At 38.6% G+C, this 23,782-nt stretch overlaps 1 protein-coding gene across 4 annotated transcripts in view; it reads right to left on the bottom strand.

The window, feature by feature from the left end:
• Positions 1-23,782, bottom strand: part of ypel1 (yippee-like 1) — a 54,698-nt gene that overhangs the window by 12,096 nt on the left and 18,820 nt on the right. For 3 of the 4 annotated variants that reach the window (XM_072245322.1, XM_072245334.1, XM_072245344.1), the window contains exons 2-3: positions 18,226-18,511; positions 10,167-10,210 (exon numbers count right to left, since the gene is read on the bottom strand). In XM_072245322.1, the coding sequence (XP_072101423.1) occupies positions 10,167-10,210; positions 18,226-18,342 (161 nt within the window). In that variant the 5' untranslated portion in view covers positions 18,343-18,511. The other variant, XM_072245349.1, reaches the window with a different exon arrangement.

Genomic DNA, 23,782 nt, shown 5'->3' with positions numbered 1-23,782 from the left:
TCAACATAGACCACCAGATAACAAGTGCATTAGTTCAATCTTTGCACTAACACTATACTCCACCAAATATTTTTACAGGCTGGTACTGTGTACAGACCGACTATACATTATGGATGCCCACAGCGATATACTTCCCAACTGCAGTAGATAACATTTAAAACAACTGCTGCAGGTGATGACTGTGGAAACTGTTATGGTCGTCCACAAATGAGATATTGATTCATACCAACTGATATGGAAGGAACCTTCACTGTACAAGTGGAAAACAGGAAAACCAAGATGGAAGGATAAAAAGGCAGTGTCTTAAGCAATAGGAGGATTAGGAGGCCAAGAGAAAAAGCAGAGCTGCTTCTGTTCAGCATCCATAATTAAACCATCTAGGTATAAAAGTGATGCCAGAATGTTCTACAGATACCTGTTAAAGACATGCAAGTTTTTTTTTCCTACCTTGCTTTAGAACAAGGAAAATTTCACTCCTAAAGGAGACCAAGTGGCCATCTCTTGCTGACTCTTTCCTATGATGGGCCTGGCCAGTGTCCTCACACCAGCGTTACATAGGAACCTCTACTGGCATAGAGTTTATTGATCAGGATGCTTATATCCTTTGAGAAAATGTGGAAGCTTTCTTTCTCCACTGTAGCCCATCTCTATGACAATCATAATGACAGTTACTCCAGAATATGCCTTTAAGGGCCCATGCTCATTTGATTGCTGTGCTGCAAAGTCTTGGGAGTTCTGCTGAATTGACTCAAACCCATCAGGAATTGACCAAGTACTGTTTCAGTGTTCAATTCCACACGTTAACTACTCTTAATACCTTGTAACATTGAATTTTATTTGCAGGGTAACTAATTTGACATGAACACCCGAGAACAATGTATGCATGCAAAAAAAAAAAGGTTCAATTCAATTTCTAGGCAAAAGTCAAGTGAAAATATAAAAAATGCAGACAATGCAATAAATCAGATCAGGTCAGACACAGAGAGAACTACTGGGGCATATGATCATTGAAAACTTGATTATGAATTAAATATGCACAGGTCAAAAAGGCCATCAAACCAAAACCCACATTCAAGCACAAGATCCCCTATTCACATCTCAATTACACATTCCAAAACTGTTTAAATATGACTGTTTCTGCACCCTTCAGCTTTCCTGACATCTAGTTCCAGGCACCATTCTAGATGAAAAATTTCTTCATCTCCCTCTAATCTTTTCACCAATTACATTAAATCCATGTTAATTGACTTTTGACCCATCTGTTAGCAAAACAGACTCTATTTTAACTCTATCTTCACCATACTTAAGCTCCACTCAGCATCATCTTTTTCCAAATAATCCAAGCTTGTGCAATATTGCATCAGAACCCCTATTTTACAGCTCCAGTAAAATGTTTAATCTCTTAATGCTCCTCAATGCAATTCCACCGTTCCTATAGAAGTGATGACCTAAAAAGTACTACTCACACCTGTTAATGTTTTGTACAGTTGTAGCATAACCCCCCCCCCAAACTTCTTATATTCCATGCACTCATGAATAAATGAAAGGTTTCGAAATGGTCTTTCAACCACCTTATTAAGCACTTCTGGTACATTTATGGATTCATTCCTCTGTATCTATAGCTCTAGCAGATTAAGGTTTGGATCCAATCTATCGAACGTCCTTAGATTCCATGGGCTTTTATTGACCAGCCTGCCATGTGGAACCTTGTCAAAAATCTTACTGATATCCCTACAGACTACATCAAACACATTTTTTGTCAACCCTCTGTTCCCTTTTGAAATAATTAAATTATTAGACATGACTTTCCCTTAAATCCATACTGAGTACTCCTGATTGTGAGGGGATTAAAAAAAATAGATGGCAAAATTGGTTAAAGTAATTACATCCTTGAAAAGGATTATCAAAAAAAAAGCTGAGAGGCAACTATACTCTAAGAGTACTTTAGGCTTCTAAACAACTTGAGAGAGATAGAAAAGGAGAAAATTTGTAAGCAAATTTCTGATGAGTAGAAGCAGGATGGGACAGCAACAGTGGGAGAATTTCGTTACCACTATTGCACTCAAGACTCCCCACCCCCACCTCCCCATGGCATCATGTAGCAAGCAGGATTAGAGTTTGACTGGGGTAGTTAGCTGGTGGCAGCAGTAGCAGGAATATTACAATCCTGAATTGTTTGGGGAATGAAATTGTGCAAGTAGAGTGATGTCAATAGAAGAAAGTCCTTTTGTAGTCATCATAATTCAATTGAATTTGAAATAGTTATGGAAAAGATCAAAATTTATTTAAGGTTTATACTACCTCTTAGAATGAATTTAAATAATTTGCCCATCACCAACTTGACGTGTCTAAAAATCACATTTCTGAACTGCAGGCCAACTGCCTCACCACTGTCCATGACAAGAATGACCATTTAAATCCAAGGTACTGCCAAGACCAGTTTCTAAATGTATAAAATCAGGGGGGAAATAAAAGGGCAAATTTTAAATGTAAAATTGGCATCCAAGTCCAGAATAGGCAATGAAATGTGACTAAGGGGAGCTGCACCACTGGTAATGTTCTTACCAGTCATGACAGATCCTTCAAAGCCAGTCTTAGTTGACAAGTCAAACATGAGAAAATCTGCAGATGCTGGAAATTCAAGCAACACACACAAAATGCTGGTGGAACGCAGCAGGCCAGGCAGCATCTATAGGAAGATGTACAGTTGACGTTTTGACTGTACTTCTTCCTATAGTTGCTGCCTGGCCTGCTGCGTTCCACCAGCATTTTGTGTGTGTTGCCTAGTTGACAAGTGCTTCCTTCAATTAAAAAGTGAAACAGTAGAAAGCACCAAGTTTATTTCTAACAACGGACACTAAACGGTATCCCAGCATGTAAACATCCAGTTAAGATGTCCCACAGCAAAGGTTAACCTATGCATAAATATGCTTCTGAAATTTATAGATGTTCAAAGCAAGAGCTATTGAATGCAGAATTTTTCCAATTTCCAAGGTCTTTGCACCTGCCTCTCCTCTAACAGTGAATAGACTCTTGCAGTTTCCTCATTTCAGACAAGAGAATGCAGTTGGTGAGCTCTGGTAATGAAGCCAGGAGAATCACTCAATTCTGCCCACTATCCAGATCTGGCACTTTTCTAAAGTTTAAAGGCTTTAACTAGACACAATGACTTGAGCAAATGACACATGCTTGGACAACATGTATGCAACCATGTTCTCTGGAGCACTAACATACAAGATTAAACAGTAGTTCTGCTCACAATGGAGATGCATCAATTAAGAGCTAATATGAAACATATCAATCAACAATATTTTGTTTATATATGTTGGGGACTTAGTCAGACCTGTCCAGAAAACAAAACATCATGGAATTCTGCTCCAAATAAACAGCAGAGACCCTAAATACCAACCATCCATTAAGAACAATAATGGCAAAGATCACGGCTTCCACTGCAGCAAACACAGAATCCATTAATCATGAGTGAATAATGGAAACTCAGACTGCTTAGATTATTGCTGGTGCTAGGGATTTTGAGGTGATGAAAGCCTTCCAAGCAGCTTGTGTTTCATCTGATTGCCTGGCCAGCTAACATCCCCATCTCAAGGAGGTGTCAGCAGTGTATGGAATACAAATCCCTTGTCCTTTCATAGGAATAAACCACCCACCTCCACCACTTTGTGGGAAATAAGTCTCTAAGAGTTCCCTTGTCCACTTTCTTTCAGACACCACTGGCAAGTTATCCACATCATTGGACCCACTCCTCAGCAATGGTCAGTTGGACCACTACATACAGTTGCAAGAAAAAGCTTGTGAACCCTTTGCAATTGCCTAGTTTTCTGTATTAGTTAGTCAAAATGTGGTCCAATCTTCATCTAAGTCACAATAACAGTCAAACACAATCAGCCTAAACTAACAACATATAATTGTACTTCTTAATGTCTTTATTGAACACAGACTTGCACAGTGGCAAGGAGGTATGTTAGACCATTCATCCATACAAAACTGTTTCAGTTCATCAATATTTCTAGGATACCTTGCATGAACAGCCCTCTTCAGGTTATGCCACAGCATCTCAATTGGGTTAAGGTCTCGACTCTGACTTGGCCATTCCAAAATACAAATTTTCTTCTTCTTAAAACATTGCTGTTGATTTACTCTTGTCTTTTGGATCACTGTCTTGTTGCATCATCCAACTTCCATTAAGCTTCAGGTGACCGAACGCTACGGCAAAGGCAGTTAAAACTCATGTGCAGTATGAAAATTATGGAATCCAGAATCACTGCCTTATGCACATTTGAAAAAATAAAAAGCAGTGTCTGTAGCCGTAGCAGAACAAGTAGTACTTACAGGTAATCCCATAAGGTTAGAAACACAAGCTAGTGGACCAGAGAGCAAACAGGTGATTGCAGTCTCAAATTCAGAAAGAAAAAAGTAAAATAAAAATCTGGAGTTATATGTGCACAGCTCGTTCAAGTGGCAGGTCAGGTTGAGAAAGTATTTTAAAAACATATAGGACCCTGGGCTTTATAAGTGGGCTCCAAGCAGGTTAGCAAGATCACTATCATGACCAGTTCTTGAACCATCCTATACAACCTTAATCACTACCACAGTAGACCAACACTATGACCACTTTACACGACAGTGGACTACATTTTGTTCTAATTGTGTAATTATTGTATACATCTATATTTTTTCTTGTGAATGTTGTATCTCTAATGCTACATACTGTACCTGTGATGCTGCTGCAAGCAAGTTTTTCATTGAACCTGTGCATACACACACCTGTGCAGATGACAATAAACTTGACTTTGTAATGGTTCTGTTACAAATGCAACACAGACAGTTCTGGGCTACTCACCTGAGAAAATATATGAAAGGTGGAGAGACTATTTACCAAAATAATTACAGGGATAAGGTTTAGAAATATGGATAGAACAAAGAGGCTGAATTTGTTCCCTTAGAACAGGAAGGGATTGAAAAAGGGGATCTGATATAGTAGTTAAAATTGTGAGGAGTAAAGAACTAGAGGAAGTGTTTGCCAAAAGAACAATGTAACCTTCAAGTTCACCTACAGTTATGTCACCTAGGCTCACTTATGCCTATACCTGAATCTACACTGGGTAATAGATAAACATGGGCACAATTTTAAAACTCAAGTCAGAATCTTTTCATATGCTTTGTAATTACACCTGACCAAATTATTTTCTCAAACATCTACAGTCCTTCAGTTCTAATTATTTGGGTACCTTTAACGGGCATACCTTTAAGAGGTACAACTTTAAGCTCTCAAATTTCCTCCAAAAACCTCATCTTTTTCCCTCCTTAAGGCACTCATCAATACCTGCATTTTAAATTAAGTTTTAAGCCATCTTCCCAATTATCTCCTTTATTCTATAAGCAGTTTGGTATTGAATTTTGTTTTATTACGATGTTCTGTGAAGTAGCTACACAAATGTACATGATGAAAACAACAGCTTACAAGAAACATTGTAATAAAAATGCAGAGGAAAAGACGAAACTAATTTTTAAAATAAATTACAGTACCAGCATATAAATGAATAACACCAGAAGAACAAAAGGTCTCTCAGTGACAACGTAGGAAAGCAGAGAAATAAACTATTTATAACTTGACAAAGTTTGGGTTTGAGAATTTTTTTTGAACAAGATCAAGATTATTTTTTTTTTGAACATAGACAAGATCAAGATTAAAATAATTGACAGCATCAATTCAGGGTGGTTAGAATGCAGTTCACAATAGTACTGTGATTGTTCCAGGCAATTAAATTCATTTAAGTGTACTAATAAGAGAGAAGTGGAATAAATTGACAGTTAAAGATGAAATGGGATGAAAGTACTTGGTACAATGCAGAAATGCTGAACCAGTTAGCTTGTTTTTTTATACTGCATATTTTAAACAGCATCAGTCTTTCAAATTACCCCTATATTTAACTTCCTTCTGACAAAGCTCAGTCTCACAGTACTCACTTTCAGTTACCATAAATATAGCTCTCATTGGCTACACACACAGGTTAAGAACAGTACAACTACTTGAGGCAATATGACTTTGTACAAACTGCATCTCCAAGAAACTGCTGACTATCTCAGAAATCCTAAGCAATTGGGCTAGTATTGAAAGCTACACCAAGACTTAAGATTGTAGCTTCAAATGCAACTCAGCCCTTAATACCACACACAAAGTTTTGATCATTGCTTGAATGAAGCGGCAGGGCCCGGGTCTAAGAGCAAGGAATGACCTGAAGTCCCAACGATTTAAGCGCCAGGCCAGATTGAAAAGGTCAGGGTGTCGGACCTGGAGGTGAGACATGGGTCGGTTCAGCTCACTGCTCCACAAGGATTACTTATCTCTGCTCTGAACTGAGGCTGTGGCCTGCAGCCTGCAGCTAATAGGTTCCTGAACTGGCTGCACAGATGATCAGCTTCATAGCTATGGATTCACTTCTGTGAACTTCAATTCTGAATGTTATTTGCTTACTGTTATTGTTTGCACGATTTGTTTTACTCCCTCCCTTGTAGCTGGGTATTTGACAGATATGTAATCTGTCACACACCCAATACAAAATTGGTAGTGGATTCTCTTCGGTTTGTTTTGTGATTGCCTGTAAAGAGACTAATCTGAAAGTTGTATATAGTAAACATACTTTGATAATAAATGTACTTTGAACTTTGATGCCCTTAAGTGATCAGGCCACTGGCCCCCATAATACATCAAGAAAGATTGCTTAGAGGAGGAGGCCATGTGCAAGTTACTTGTTGAGGAATGCTGGACATTTTCCTAGGACCAGAACGAATACCTCGCAGCACAAGAACAGCAAATCTGAAGCTTTAAATCTCTAAGCAAATTTCTAGAATGTAGGAAGAAGTGCTTTACACTTTACAGTAACACTGTAGAAAAAAAAGTTTTCACTAATCTCAACATGGTTTCTGGAAAAGAAGATTGTGTTTTAATGTTGAAAGGCATGGACAGAGTGGATGTGGCAAAGTTGTTTCCCATGATGGGGGAGTCTAGTACGAGAGGGCATGACTTAAGGATTGAAGGGCGCCCATTCAGAACAGAGATGCGAAGAAATTTTATTAGCCAGAGGGTGGTGAATCTATGGAATTTGTTGCCACGGGCGGCAGTGGAGGCCAAGTCATTGGGTGTATTTAAGGCAGAGATTGATAGGAATCTGAGTAGCCAGAGTATCAAAGGTTATGGTGAGAAGTCGGGGGAGTGGGACTAAATGGGAGAATGGATCAGCTCAAGATAAAATGGCGGAGAGGACTTGATGGGCCCAATGGCCGACTTCTGCTCCTTTGTCTTATGGTATTTCATCATTGAAGTTAATTTCAATTCGATCAAGATTGGAAGTACAGTCAACGCTCCCAAAATCCTTTAAAAAGCTTTGATGTATAGTTGACCACCAAGGAAAGCACATTTCTGGTGAATTGACATTCAGTTCAAGTTACATTATACACTAAATGCATTTGTGAAATGATATATTTATGTATGATCACAGGCACCAATGGTTCCAAACTGAGACTTACATTACTCATGGATGGGCCATGCTTTTTTCTAATGTTATAAACAATCTGTTTGAAAGAGTAAAGCCTGTTGTAAATTCAACAATTACAGAGCAAAAGTACCAATAGACATATACAACTGGATATCAAAAGGAAAAAGGAAATAGAGAGAAGATTACCAGTAGTGGAGTCATTTAAGACCAGCAGGCACAGCCTTAGAATATAGAAGTACATCCCTTTAGAAACAATAGGAGGAGGAATTATTTAACCAGAGGGTAATAAATCTGTGGATTTTATGGCCACAGACATGTAATTGGGTATACTTAAAGCGGAGGTTGATACGTTCTTAATTAGTATACAGAGAAAAGGCAGGAGAATGGAATTGAGGGGGAAAATAAATCCTCCATAATCTAATGGCAGAGCAATCCAATTCTACTCCTATATCCTATAGACTTAGACACAAAAGAAAATGATAGTATTTCTTTTAGAATCACAGGAAGATTTAAAACTGTATCGGTGTACAGATGCAAAACACTCCAACGAAATATGCAGCTGCAGTAAACAATATTATATCACAATTTCAACATTCCACTGAGTGCCTTAAACCCAGTGCTCATGTTTGTAACAAAAAGAAATCAAACAAATTAAAAAGCAAAGGGTTTACAAATTTCTTCAGCCAAGCTGATCCTTTATCCTAAACAATCATACTCTGCAACAACAGTACTCTCATACACTGTTCATTTTTATAATTGTAGGAAACAATTTTCACTTTTATATTCAATATTAACATTCTCTTATCAGATAACCCAACTTATCAATAAAAAAAACTTTGTTTTTGATTCCTAGTAAGTCTGTACCTCAGATGTCAGTCTGCACCTGATATTCAGTATGAAGATTTAAATTTTTCTGATTGTCATTATGCAAGATCATCCCAATGAATATGTAAAATAACACACTTTCAAACTAGTGCACCTTTGACCAAGTAAAGGATAATAACCATATAACAATTACAGCACGGAAACAGGCCATCTTGGCCCATGCCGAACGCTTACCTCACCTAGTCCCACCGACCTGCCCTCAGCCCATAACCCTCCATTCCTTTCCTGTCCATATAGCTATCCAATTTTACCTTAGATGACAATATCCAACCTGCCTCTACCACTTCTGCTGGAAGCTCATTCCACACAGCTACCATTCTCTATGTTACCCTTAAACTTTTGCCCCCTAACTCTCAACTCATGTCCTCTTGTTTGAATCTCCCCCACTCTCAATGGAAAAAGCCTATCCACGTCAACTCTATCTATCCCCCTCATAATTTTAAATACTTCTATTAAGTCCCCCCTCAACCTTCTACGCTCCAAAGAATGAAGACCCAACTTGTTCAACCTCCCTCTGTAACTTAGGTGCTGAAATCCAGGTAGCATTCTCGTAAAACTTCTCTGTACTCTCTCTATTTTGTTGACATCTTTCCTATAATTTGGTGACCAGAACCGTACACAATACTCCAAATTTGGCCTCACCAATGCCTTGTACAATTTTAATATTACATCCCAATTCCTATACTCAATGCTCTGATTTATAAAGGCCAGCATACCAAAATCTTTCTTCACCACCCTATCCACATGAGATTCCACCTTCAGGGAACTATGCACCATTATTCCTAGATCCCTCTGTTCTACTACATTCTTCAACGCCCTACTATTTACCATGCATGTCCTATTTTGATTAGTCCTAACAAAATGTAGCACCTCACATTTATCAACATTAAACTCCATCTGCCATCTTTCAGCCCGCTCTTCTAACTGGCCCAAATCTCTCTGCAAGCTTTGAAAACCTACTTCATTATCCACAACTCCACCTATCTTAGTATCATCTGCATACTTACTAATCCAATTTACCACCCCATCATCCAGATCATTAATATATATGACAAACAACATTGGACCCAGTACAGATCCCTGAGGCACACCACTAGTCACCGGCCTCCAATCTGACTACTACTCTCTGGTGTCTCCCATACAGCCACTGCTGAATCTATTTTACTACTTCAATATTAATCCCTAACGATTGAACCTTCCTAACTAATCTTCCGTGTGGAAACTTGTCAAAGGCCTTACTGAAATCCATACAGACAACATCCACTGCTTTACCCTTGTCAACTTTCCTTGTAACCTCTTCAAAAAAATTCAGTAAGATTTGTCAAACATGACCTTCCACGCCAAATCCATGTTGACTGTTCCTAATCAGATCCTGTCTTTCCAGATGATTATATATACCATCTCTAAGCATACTTTCCATCAATTTACCCACCACTGACGTCAAACTCACAGGCCGATAATTGCTAGGTTTACTCTTAGAACCCTTTTTAAACAATGGAACGATATGAGCAATATGCCAATCCTCCGGCACCACCCTCGTTTCTAATGACATTTGAAATATTTCTGTGCCGGTGTAATTTTATGATTTGTGTTATTGTTACCTGTTACTTGCTGATACCCATCTTATAACAACCTTAACAACCTCTTCACCCCTACCTTTTAAAGAAAATGGAAGCAGAATCATAAGCACAGATTAAGGATACATCAGCAGTCACAAGGAAACAAGAGCTCCTCAGATTGTACAGCAGCAAACAGCCACATACTTACACAGAGTTGAACAGGTATGCACGGCCCTGGCTGCCCTGGAATGACTGAGAAAGAAGAAAAAGTAACAATTAACATGCTTTAAACAAAATTAATCAGAGTCTCTAATCCAAATTCTATCCTGTATGAGATTAAAAGAGCATCATTTTCAGACTCTTAGGCATGCAAGTTTTACACAATACCTTTTTGAGAGCTCATTTGTTAAGGAAGATATTAAAAGCACATGAAAAGATTTGGTTGCAAGAACCCCATCAGTCATCGCATGTCCTTCTATATTGTAAACACTCTCCTTCAGTTTTCAAACTTATTGGAGCAGCGTTAGAAATGGAAAGAGTAGCAAGCCATGCAGCCTCCAGCTTTATGATAAACTCAATACGTTTATCATCTAACCTGTTCTTTGAGTCTACTAGACATCAAATATATTTTATTTTTTGAAAAACAATCCCAAAACAAATTGTTTGGCTTTAAATATACATCCCAGAGAATTGTACATGTTCATCTGTCATACATTTCAAAGGTTTACAACTGTGGGGAGAAAAATTTTTTTTTTTTCCCCCTTGGTCTAAAATTCTGCCAAATTCAAGGCTCTTCAACAAAAGGAATCAGCTCCTCAGCAATTAATCTGCCAAATCCCTCTCAGTAGTTATGGACATCTCAGAGTTCACAATTTTATTAACTACGAAAAATATAATCTAATCTTACCACTCAATTTTTCTTTATAGGACAATACCCTCAATTCATCCTAGAAATCAATCTTCTGAATCTATGCAACACTTCCAAGCTAAGTACATCCTTGGGTTCAGAGACAAAGGGGGAAAATAAGTACTCAGGTGTGGTCTCAGAGCAGTGGACAATATACAACCATAGCACAACTTTCTCATTGTTGTATCCCGAATATCTTGCAACAAAGGCCAACAAAAATATCCTTTTTTTTGTGCTTCAAGTACAATATTGGATTTGTTTTCTCTAATATTTACAAGTTTCTTACCACTACAGTGCAGATGTTCAAATCTTCTCCAGGTGAACAGCTTCATTTTCCCACTGCATCGCTGCCAACTCTCAGGTTTTCATAGCTTTTATTTTTAAACTTAGCTTTGAACCACCAACAAACATGTTATACAACTTTGCATTCAAGTCATTAATATGGATTGTGTACAACTCAGCTGCCTCCATCAACTACTCTTCAGACTTAGCATCTTTGGGATAAATTCACAGTCCTGCAATTACTTTTAGTTTTTGGTTATAAACATCAGTCAATATAAGAAATACACAGCATCTTACAATGACAACAAATTATATCCAAAGGATTAATAGATCTTACAACAACCTGTCTCTGAATGTGAACAGAACAAAAATAGATGGTTGTTGACTTCAGGAGGACACGGAGTGACCACTCTCTGCTGAACATCGACGACTCCTCGGTAGAGATCGTTTAGAGCACTAAATTTCTTGGTGTTCACCTGGTGGAGAATCTCACCTGGTCCCTCAACACCAGCTCCATAGCAAAGAAAGCACAGCAGCGTCTCTACTTTCTGTGAAGGCTGAGAAAAGTCCATCCCCCACCCCCCATCCTCACCACATTCTACAGAGGTTGTATTGAGAGCATCCTGAGCAGCTACATCACTGCCTGGTTCGGAAATTGCACGATCTCAGATCGTAAGACCCTGCAACGAATAGTGAGGTCAGCTGAGAAGATCATCGGGGTCTCTCTTCCCGCCATTACAGACATTTACACCACATGCTGTTTGCTTTGCGGATACAGCATTATGAAGGACCCCACGCACCCCTTATACAAACTCTTCTCCCTCCTGCCATCTGGCAAAAGGCACCAAAGCAGTCGGGCCCTCATGACCAGACTATGTAACAGTTTCTTCCCCCATGCCATCAGACTCCTCCATACCCAGAGCCTGGACTGACACCAACCTATTGCCCTCTACTGTACCTATTGTCTTGTTTATTATTTGCTGTAATGCCTGCACTGTTTTGTGCACTTTATGCAGTCCTGGGTAGGTCTGTAGTCTAGTGTAGTTTTTGTGTTGTTTTTACGTAGTTCAGTCTAGTTTTTATATTGTTTCATGTAGCACCATGTTCCTGAAAAACATCGTCTCATTTTTACTGTGTACTGTACCAGCAGTTACGGTCGAAATGACAATAAAAATGGCGCTCGGTACTCTGTGTCGGAGAGCTGATCTGGAGGCTCGAAGTTTTCGGATAACTCAGAGACAGATTGTGGTCGGGCATGGCAGGGAGAGTTTTTCTTCCTTCTCCCATCTGCGCGAGATGTGGGACATTTGAGAGACTTTGAACTTTTACTGTGCTCAGGGACTTCTTCATCAAGTTATGGTATTGTTGCACTGTCGTAACTATATGTTATAATCATGCGGTTTTGTCAGTTTTTTTCAGTCTTGGTCTGTCCTGTGTTTTGTGATATCACACCGAAGGAAATATTGTATCATTTCTTAATGCATGCATTACTAAATGACAATATGCGTGTCTTCATAATCTAAAAAAGTGACTTGACTTGTTTAAAACTTCCAAATCTCTGATCTGGGCACAATTAAACATAAAGATACCATGCTTCTTAATCTGAAGCCAAGGCCGAGTGAACGCCAAGTAAATGTTTTCCACAATACAATAAGGAGAGTAATTTAAAAAAAAATTAAATCAGACAAACTCAGATTACCTGTTGATTGCAGGAAAAGTTTTGTATCTGTGTGACCAACCATCCAAATCCATGAGAAGCAGTTAACTTAAAAATACAGCACAATTTGAACTGATAGGCTAGCTTCCAAGCAGATAAACCTGGTGTGATGCAGGTTCCAGGATCAAATGTTAGATGACTAATGATACACTGAAATCCACAGACATGGTGTAGCGTTACTGACCATACTAATGCAGGACAATTGCAGGCGAGAGATGGGATGGGAGATGTAGAGTTAATTTTAAAAACAGTCACATACTGGAAAATAGTTCAAATACTGGATAGAAGACATGAATTTGTGCAGCTCCTTCATTATGAGGGGTAAAGCCAGCAAGACATTGAAATATTAAATATTTCAAATAAACACTGGACAATCACAAGCTTTTGCAACTGGACACCCAAGAAAGTGGTATACTGCAAGGAACCTTGCTGTCCACTATATACATTAACAATCAGAATAATGTAGAAGATATATTTGGAAGTTTGTAGAAAACACAAAAGTCTGTGTTGTTATTGGTAATGAGGGCAGTCTTTGGCAACAGAACTACATCAAGGAGTTAGTTTGACAGGCAGCACAATGGTAGAAGGAAGTTAATCATGGAATATGTTACTTGATGCATTTTAGGAGTAATAGAAGTTGCATATACTTAGAGAATAATATGACCAGAGGAAGTACAGAGGAACCTTGATGTACATGTCGAAGATCCCCAAAGGCAGCAGTACAAATAAATAGAATACGCAAGAAGATTATGGTGCAGCTATATAAAATATTGCTTGGATTGCAGTCGATCTACTGTATGCAATCTTGATCGTTTCAACATAGGAAGGATGGATATGATTTCACCAGAAAGGAGAGGGGATTTACTAAGATGTTGCCTGGAATGAAGCATTTGGATAAAACTGAGGAGGATGAAAGGTGAGGATCTTTACCCCGGACCAGAGAAGATATAGTTTTAAGGGATGTAAGACATAGAGGGAATACAAGGAAGAATTTTTCACCCACATATAGTAATTGAAAGTTGGAACTTGCTCCTGAAGGGGTGAAGTACTCCCACAATGTTTCATAAGTATTTAGCGGACGCATAGAAGGCAATGAGCCAAGTGCTGGAAAATGGGATTAGTACAGATAGGTACTTGCTGGCTGGCATGAACACAGTAGGTTGAATGCCTTTGGTACTTCATAGTTTTATAATATTATAGTCTTTACAAGTGGGATCAACTACACAATTACTGGACATTCAGTTCTGTGGATTACATCATACCACACTCTCAATTTTTAAATTGTATCTTCCATTAAGTCAGCTACAAGCTTTGTTTGATGTTGAAAAGCTGGCAAAAAACATTACAGTTCAGTAGGTATCAGGCTGAAGTCAGCAAGAACATTAGGGAAAAACTCATACCCATTTCAGATTACATAATCTTTCCAATGCCAATTGAAACCCACACCTCTCCCAAAAGGTGCAAGGTTACAGAACTGAAACAACACACCATCCTTGTCAGCACAGCAAGTAGGGATATAGGAACTTCTTATCGGAATATTACTGTGTTTTAACACAACTTCTAAATAACAAAATTAACCAGAATAGAGTGCAGGACAGTGTAAAGAAAGCAGCTCCAAGCTATTTCTATGGGAACAAAAGAATAAAAACTATACAATCAGTGGCCACTTTATCAGGTAACCTGCTTATTAATAGAATTGTCTAATCAGCCAATCGTGGCAGACACTCAATCCATAAAAGCATGCAGACCTGGTCAAGAGGTTCAGATGTTCAAACCAAACATCATAATGGGGAAGAAATATGATCCAAGTGAATTTGATCATGGAATGATTGTTGGTGCCAGATGGTGAGATTTGAGCATCTCTGAAACTGCTGATCTCCTGAGATTTCACACAAAACAGTCTAGAGTTTACAGAGAAAAGAAGCAGTTCTGTGGGCAAATATATCTCATTCACAAGAGAGGTCAGAGAAAAATGGCAAAACTGGTTTAAGATGAAAGGAAGGTGACAGTAACTCAAATAACCACTTTGAACACAAGATATTGAACTTTGAAGTGGATGGGTTACAGCAGCAGACCACGAACCTACACAGTAGCCACTATAGTAGATATAGGAAGTACCTAATAAAGTGGCCATTGTGTATAATACAATAGAAATAAAAACCTGACTCTTCTAAATAATTCCAGAAATCAATCTGAGATCTTGGGTTACTGGGACACCCACTCTCCATTTGTCCAATGGGGATGGCAGACAATAGCATACAAAGCAGTTTCGGTCAGAATACATCAACAATCTCAAAAAAAATGCAAGCTTAGGAACAGGAATGGGCAGGGTAAATGAAAACGTGAAGAGGTACAACAGCATATATTGATATATTATTAATTCATAGTTCTCAATTGGTATGGCAAATCTAAATACACCACAGAAAATTTAAGCCTACAAGACAACTTTCCTACCCTATCATTTTATTCTTCCACATTCCCTTCAACTGTCCCCCAGATTTTACCATTCTGGGAGCCATTTACAATGGTCAATCAACCACCAACCCACATAGCCTTGTAATATGTGATGAAGCTCTCAGTCCTGGGAAGAAGTTGAAACCTCCACACCTGACATCAGAACTGAACCTGGGTCACAACTAATGCAGCAGCTTAGATAGCCCTTAGATAGCCCTTTAATGGTGAGAAGTTGGGTAGGATTTATGGTCAAAAAGAGGTATAGCAAGCAATTAAAAGAGCAAATGGTATATTACCTCTTATTACTAGAGGATTTGAGTACAAGAGCAGGAAAATAATACAATTGTACAATAATAGGGTTCCTCTTCAATTTTGATTTCCTTATCTATAAAAGGAATGTACTCGCCATAAGAGTGTAGTGAAGATTCAACAGAATGGTTCCAAGAATGGCAGATTTGTCATACGAGGAAAAATTGAGCAGACTGGGGCTGTATTCACTAGAGTAGTGGTCGCCAACCCATCGATCTTTGAGACTTTCCCAGTAGATCCCGAAAAAAATAAAAAATACACAAATACTGATGTAATGTGAGCCTTATAAAAATAAGTAATACTAATTAGGATAATAGTACTATAGCAACACTTTCGCTACTGAAAGCTGTTTGTAAAGAGAGATTGTTTCTGGGTTTCGGGGTTTTAGTTCCGTTCTTTCTGCCCAGTGCGCATGTGTGTAGCTCCTCCTTCATGCACCGCATTTTCAGTGTAGCTTGTGCTGCTTTAAAGTGACCAATTAGATTAGATAAGAGTACAGACTGTTGCAAACATCAATATACGGCACTTGCTCGTGATATCCTGATAGCATGGCGAAGGCTCCACGAAAGAAGGCGAAAACATACAAATTCCATCCAGAATAGGAAGAGGAATTTCTATTTACCTTGGTGAAAGACAAGTGTGTATGTATGTTGTGCCACCAAACACAAGCACCGACTAAAAGAGGGAATCTGGAGCGGCACCACAACACCAACCACCAGAAATTTAAAGACACTTACCCCCCCAAAGAGCGCAATTCGTGCCAGGAAAGTTGAGGAGCTGAAATCTGGGTTGAAGGCCCAGCAATCGTTTTTCAGAAAACATGCTGCTCAAAATAAGGCCACTATTGAAGCATCATTTCGCATAAGTCACCTTTTGGCTAAACACAAGAAGCCTTTTATAGATAGCGATTTATTCAAGGAAGCAATGGCCATTACCACAGAGACTGTTTTTAATGACTTTAAAAACAAAAACAGCATCACAACCACAATACATAATATACTGCTTGGCCCTGCAACAGTGACAAGGAGGGTAGAATCACTGTCAAAGGACGTGGATTGACTTGTCACTCTGAATATTTTCACACTACAGTTCGATGAATCCCTGGATGTAATGTAAACAGCTCAGCTTGTTGTATTTGTCAGAATGGCTTTCCAGGATTTTACAACAAAGGAGGACTTCCTCACTCTTTTGCAATTAAAGGAGAGAATGAGAGTTTAAAAAATAGGTCCGTGAAAATGACATCCCCATTCATAAACTGGTGGCAATTACAACTGATGGGGCCCCAGCAATGCGCGGTGTGCGCGTTGGTTTTATAGCACCAAAAGTCAGTGCCTACTTCGGGTCAACTTATCTATGCGAAATTGCATTTTCACAGATGAAAATTATTAAATCTTACTGACAGACACCTCACAGACTGGCTATCTGTAGTTTTGAGCCAAATTTCAGGGAACTAGCAGAAAGTATTCAGCCCCAATCATCACACTGAGTGCAACAGTCAATTTTTATTCATTTATTTTTCATGTTGAAATAAAATTAAATAATGAAACTTAGAATTAAAGGTGTGAAGTATTGTAATATTCTTGAAGAAAGACAGCTATGGCCTGTTTGATATGCTAGTTACAGTGTTTTCTTGTTTGAATTAATTTAAAAGTTTGATAAACATATTTTGTGTAATTCAAATACAATTAGCCCAAATAATAGGCCTTAAATTGGAAGTACAATCTGAGCTATTTTTTCTCTGAACGATTTAGTAGGTAGATCTTGCCTTTCACTAAGGTTGAGGGAGGGGATCTTGGGCTTACAACGGTTGGTGACCACTATTCTAGAGTTTAGAAGAATAAGAGAAGATCCCATTGAAATATATATTACCCTTAAAAAAAATGTAAAAGCTTTTCAGGCTAGATACAGGGATAACATTCCTTCTAGCTAAGTTTATAGGAATAGTATGCACAGTTCAGAATAAGGGACAGGGCATTTGGGGTCAGAGGAGATGAAATCTGTGAAACTTAGAATTCTCTGTCCCAGACAACTGTGAAAGCTCAGTTGCCTTATTCATTCAAAGCAGATATTCAAAGTTTTCTAAACATTAATATGGTGATAGCGCTTTAGACAGAAGACCATACGCAATCTTAATGGCAGAGTAAGATTGAAGGGCCTACTCCTCCCTGAATTTATGTTATTCAGTATAGGGTTTTGTCTATGCTAAATCTAGCTATCCAGTTTGTGCAATAAATCTTGTACTCATCACAATTTTAGACCACATCAGCTTTCACTTAAAAATATTCTCTTAACTCACCTTTGGCTTGTTCAGTTGAAGTACTCTCCTGTCAATAAAATGGTTTCTTCGTATCCATTCCATCAAAAGTCATAATTTAAGAACTCAGATGATTTTCAGTTCCTACTGAATGTGCTTAAATATTCCATAGAAGTTTGCTAGATTGCATTCAGCTCACTCTGCGTGGCCTGATGTTCAGAATGGAAGCTCAGCCCATGACAAGCACAACATTTTGATGCTGACCTACAGCAAACCGCTCAGAGTAGAAAACAAAATTAAACAACTGTTCATCATTCAAACCTTCCCTTATTGCTTCTGCTTACCTTGGAAATTAACTCATCATGATTTGCAAGATGAGCTCGACAGTGAATGCAGCTGTATGTCCGGTGGCAATTTGGCAAATAAGCCTGGAAGGTTTTTGATTTCGTCATCTTCACCATTTCCAAAGGGTGTTCTTCACTGCTGAGCTCAGGGCTGGCAGTCGAAGAATTACAGGCCTGGTGCACTCTTTGACAGAAGAAACACTGGAAAATGCAAGCAAAAGCCGTTGTTGAACTGGAGTGTGTGTGGCCTTCTCCACACAGACACCACAAGGGAAACTGTCAGAACCTACAATGGGGAATCCAAGAATGTCACATTAGTAAAAGGCAAAAAGTATACAGGAAAGCATTCACTGAATAAAACTGGAATTATACTGCTAAATAACAGGTGAAACAGGGTGATATAATTTAATCAAGTAAGGATATTAACTGGCTTGGAACCAAATTAGATAGATGTAATTAAGAAACACCTAATCAAATGGCAGCTTATGTATTTTGCTTCATCTTCAATAATTTAAGCACAAATTTTAAAAAAATAAATGCTGTAAATTACACAATATTCTCCTAAAGTGTGATTACTTTATAATTCCCATTCTCCCAGTTTGAGAAAAGGCATCACTTCATATTCTGGGTCTGATGCAGAATGATGATTCTATTTCAATATAGAACTGTATAGCTCCAAATAACTGTCCTTCTTTATAACAGAACAGGTCATTTCTGCAGGTCATCCACCTAGGATACTGACTGGCTATGAACTACAACCCTGCACTTCACAACTTTATATTCTTATTCTCCAAGTGCCCCCATTTTAAAATAATGACCACTTCAACTTATTCCTATGGTAATCCTGGTTCCCCCAAAGAGATATTTCCTTTAGCCCATCTCTTCCTCCTCCACCTTCTCTGTAATTTAAATTTAACTTATTTTCCTTCTTCCCTGTTTCTTCAACCCGAAACTTTAAACCATTTCTTTCAACAGATATAGCCTAATTTGCCAAATTACTTCTAAGATTTCATAGTTATATCATTTGCAGTTTTTTGTTTTGATTTCTATCAAAAAATTAATATTTGACATTCTAAAAAATACACAAGAATGGAAAATAGACCTAACAGGTTTAGAGAGATGGAATTAATATGAACACAGCAAAATCCACATCAGCATTATCTGGGGTTCTCTGCTACACTTCAAAACTTTCTCATGTTAAACTTCAAAACAAATTTGCAAATGTCCACAGAATTAATCACAGCTCTGATATCTTGCCATCTTTCAAGTGCTTTTACGATGTACTTTTAACTCAGGCTCTAAAAGCCAAAATGGTTGTGAATTAGCCCCAGCTCCTTTCACTTATTTGCTGTTTATGGAACCTTGCTATGGTAAAATTTGCTGTATTATTTACCCATGCAAGTCATCACACTTCAAAAGCAAGTCATTGGTTGCAAAGTACTTGGGGTACCCTGAGGTGCAATAAATTATTATACAATTGCAAGTACTTTCTTCCTCATCCTTCCCAGTATTTCAATCTGTTCTGCTATCTGCCAAAGCCCCTTCCTTTCATAGGAATGTACAACTTTGTATGATACCATACAGCACAGTGCTCCTGCCAACTCTTTACTGAAAGAACTAAATTTGACCATAATATTTCATCTTCCCCAATGTTATTCATTAAATCTATTTTAGAAGTCTTTAAATAGTTTCTCAGTTTAGATTATGAAGACACGCAGTCCTCTTTTATTGTCATTTAGTAATGCATGCATTAAGAAATGATACAATATTTCCTCCGGTGTGATATCACAAAACACAGGACAGACCAAGACTGAAAAAACTAACAAAACCACATAATTATAACATATAGTTACAACAGTGCAACAATACCATAACTTGATGAAGAAGTCCATGAGCACAGTAAAAAGTTCAAAGTCTCTCAAATGTCTCACATCTCACGCAAACGGGAGAAGGAAGAAAAACTCTCCCTGCCATGCCAACTACAGTCCGACTCTGAGTTATCCGAAAACTTCGAGCCTCCGATCAGCTCTCCAACACCGAGTACTGAGCGCCATCTCTGTCCGAACGATTCGACCTCAATCTTGGTTGCCAACAGCAGGCAAAGCCGGAGATTTTGAGGCCTTCTCTCCGGAAGATTCCAGACTGCGCAGTAACAACAGTAGCAAACTGGCGTTTCAGAAATTTCTCCAGATGTTCCTCTGTGCTTTCACATCCATCTCCATCAAATCAGAATTGTCCACAGTCCCTATTTAACGGATACGGTATCATTTTTCACCGGAGGGCTGCGCACAAGCGGCGCGCTGCTCTCTCTCCTCCCGCCTAGTTGAGTACTTTATCCCAAGCATTTTCATGACCCATGACCAAACTATTATGGTGAATCAGTTCTGTACAATAGATTTTAGTCATTCTTACTATAGAGCAACTGAACAATCCTCACAAGTTTCTTTAAACAGTCACACCCTTTAGCTGCATATTGCCAGATCCTTCCAAATAATATTTTCAAATCATTCCTTCCAAATGATAGCTCACACTTCTATGCAATTGACCAAACATATCAGGTCCTCTCTGAAGTTTCCAACTCCTCTTATTGTTTGCCAAGCACCCTACTTTCCAATCAACTAAAAATTTCCAATGTTACACCTATTGTGTCCAAGCCATTTAAAAACAGAATTAAACTACACAATGCAACAATCAATTCCTGCTTTGTTTTGGTACTTTGCCCAAATCACAGAGCTATTCTCCAATATATGTTTGCAACAACCCTGCAGAAAACACCTTTTGAAATCTAGCTGGAGTTTGTATATTCTCTTATCTATCAAAACAGTCTGACAGATTTTTGTAATCATAACACATTAAGCCCAGGATGAGTCCTCTTTGATACAGGTGAAAGAAGCATGTCAAACAGAAAAGGAAGTTGGAAAACTACAACGCACTTTAAGTCTAGGGATAAATAGAGATAAAATGTCCAGTCAAGAAAGTTATAACCCCAACAACTCTCACGAACACTATTACAGAACAAAAGTGCACCTCCTATTCAGGAAAGTGAAGAACAAGTCAATTTGAAATAAAATTTAAACTCAAGTAAATCAAAAAGATGCTTTATATTTGGGCACACTAGATTCAGTCACATCATGAAGGAACTATGGTAGTGTAGCTGTTAGTGCGATGCTATTATAGCTCAGGCCTGAATTCAAGAGTTCAATCCTGGCATCCTCTGTACATCCCCGTGCATCCTCGTGGAATGCGTCAGTTATTCGGGGTGCTCTGGTTTCCTCCCACGGACATACCAGTTAGTAGGATTTTACTTACACATCATGCGAAGGGTCTCGGCCTGAAACGTCGACTGCACCTCTTCCTACAGATGCTGCCTGGCCTGCTGCGTTCACCAGCAACTTTGATTTGTGTTACTGCATTTTTTATATCTTTTATCTGCTGCCTGGATTCTAAGGTTGCACTCCCGGAGCTTGTTAAACAATTAGATAGAAGAGTAGGAAATTTAAAATAATTTATGGTACAACGCAAAAAGGAAAAAAGTCAGGACCTATAATTCATCATTCCCAGTGACATCTTGATTCCATCAACTTAAAAAGTAAAGCAAAGCACAATATTCTTTTGAAAATAATCAAAGAAAATTCTGCATTAATTATCTAACCCACTTCTGAGCCATACAGTCAGCTATTTGCAATTCTCTACATGAAACAATGATGACTAATTTTGTTTTGTACTGACTGGAAACCAAGAACATGGTTACAGTCACATAGAAGAGAAAATCTGCAGATGCTGGAAATCCTAGCAACACACACAAAATGCTGGAGAAACTCAGCAGGCTAGACAGCGTCTATAGAAAATAGTACAGTCAACATTTCAGGCCAAGATCATATGGTTTATTTATCAAATCACATAGAAACACAGAGTTCAGAGTCCAAGATACAGGGTTATTTAAAGAAATACCAAAGAGACCTCAATCTTACTGAAGAATTTCTCACCTACTTAATTAAAAAAGTACACGATGCCACAAAATTGTTTATTATATAGGAGAATGTGATCAGAAAATATTATGCTACTTTAACCAAGTAAAAAGCTAGTGGTAGTGGTTGGGGCAGATTATTAAACAGAAAGCGGAAAGGTGAGATGCATTGATAGTACTATAATACACTTCTCCAAGCCCTTCCCATGAAGTGTTAACCCACTAAATTGCACAGCTAGACTACAACCGAGATACAAGTCATCACTCTGCAACCCATTCCGGAGTGCAAATTGCTATTTTCACTAAGCTCTTTTACAGCAAAATCTATATCAAGTCATGACGTACTTTATCACACTTATTCTGTACCTATAGTCATCTTTTTAAAGTTTTGATTCCTTTACAGAAAGGAAAGAGCATGGTATTCTTTTCATGCTCGATGCAATAGGCATTGGTAGTTAAGGGAAGGCCAAATAAACTATATGAGGGGATAGAAAAATATGTTGATAGGTTTGGATGAATAGTATAGCATGAGCCTTGTGTGCAACACAAAAACAAATTGGGCCAAATGGCTCATTTGTGTTATACACTTTACATACAACTTCAGACAGATACCAATCACCAAAAAGCTTTATCTTTATACTTTATTGTCGGCAAACAATTGGTACTAGGATGTACAATCATCACAGCGATATTTGATTCTGCGCTTCCCACTCCCTGGATTACAAATATTAAAAATAGTTAAAATTAGTAAAAATTAAAAATTTAAATTATAAATCATAAATAGAAAATAGAAAAATGGAAAGTAAGGTAGTGCAAGAAAAACCGAGAGGCAGGTCCAGATATTTGGAGGGTACGGCCTAGATCCGGGTCAGGAGCCGTTCAGCAGTCTTATCACAGTTGGAAAGAAGCGGTTCCTAAATCTGGCCATATGAGTCTTCAAGCTCCTGAGCCTTCTCCCAGAGGGAAGAGGGACGAAAAGTGTGTTGGCTGGGTGGGTCGTGTCCTTGATTATCCTGGCAGCACTGCTCCGACAGCGTGCGGTGTAAAGTGAGTCCAAGGATGGAAGATTGGTTTGTGTGATGTGCTGTGCCATGTTCATGATCTTCTGCAGCTTCTTTCGGTCTTGGACAGGACAACTTCTATACCAGGTTGTGATGCACCCTAGAAGAATGCTTTCTATGGTGCATCGATAAAAATTAGTGAGAGTTTCAGGGGACAGGCCAAATTTCTTTAGCTTTCTCAGGAAGTAAAGGCGCTGGTGGGCCTTCTTGGCAGTGAACTCTGCTTGGTTGGACCAAGTCAGGTCATTTGTGATATTGACCCTGAGGAACTTAAAGCTTTTGACCTGTTCCACTTGCGCACCACCGATGTAAATTGAATCATGCGGTCCGCTACTCCTTCTGAAGTCAACGACCAATTCCTTCGTCTTGCTGACGTTGAGGGATAGGTTATTGTCTTCACACCATGCCACCAGGTTCTTAATTTCCTCTCTGTACTCAAACTCATCATTACCCGAGATACGGCCTACAATTGTTGTGTCATCAGCAAACTCATATATTGAGTTTGATGGAAACTTGGCTGCACAATCAT

The sequence above is a fragment of the Mobula birostris genome, chromosome 2 (genome assembly GCF_030028105.1).
Source record: "Mobula birostris isolate sMobBir1 chromosome 2, sMobBir1.hap1, whole genome shotgun sequence".
Lineage (NCBI taxonomy): Eukaryota > Metazoa > Chordata > Chondrichthyes > Myliobatiformes > Myliobatidae > Mobula > Mobula birostris.
Note: the sequence above shows the minus strand (reverse complement) of the source record. Positions and strands in the feature narration are given on the sequence as shown.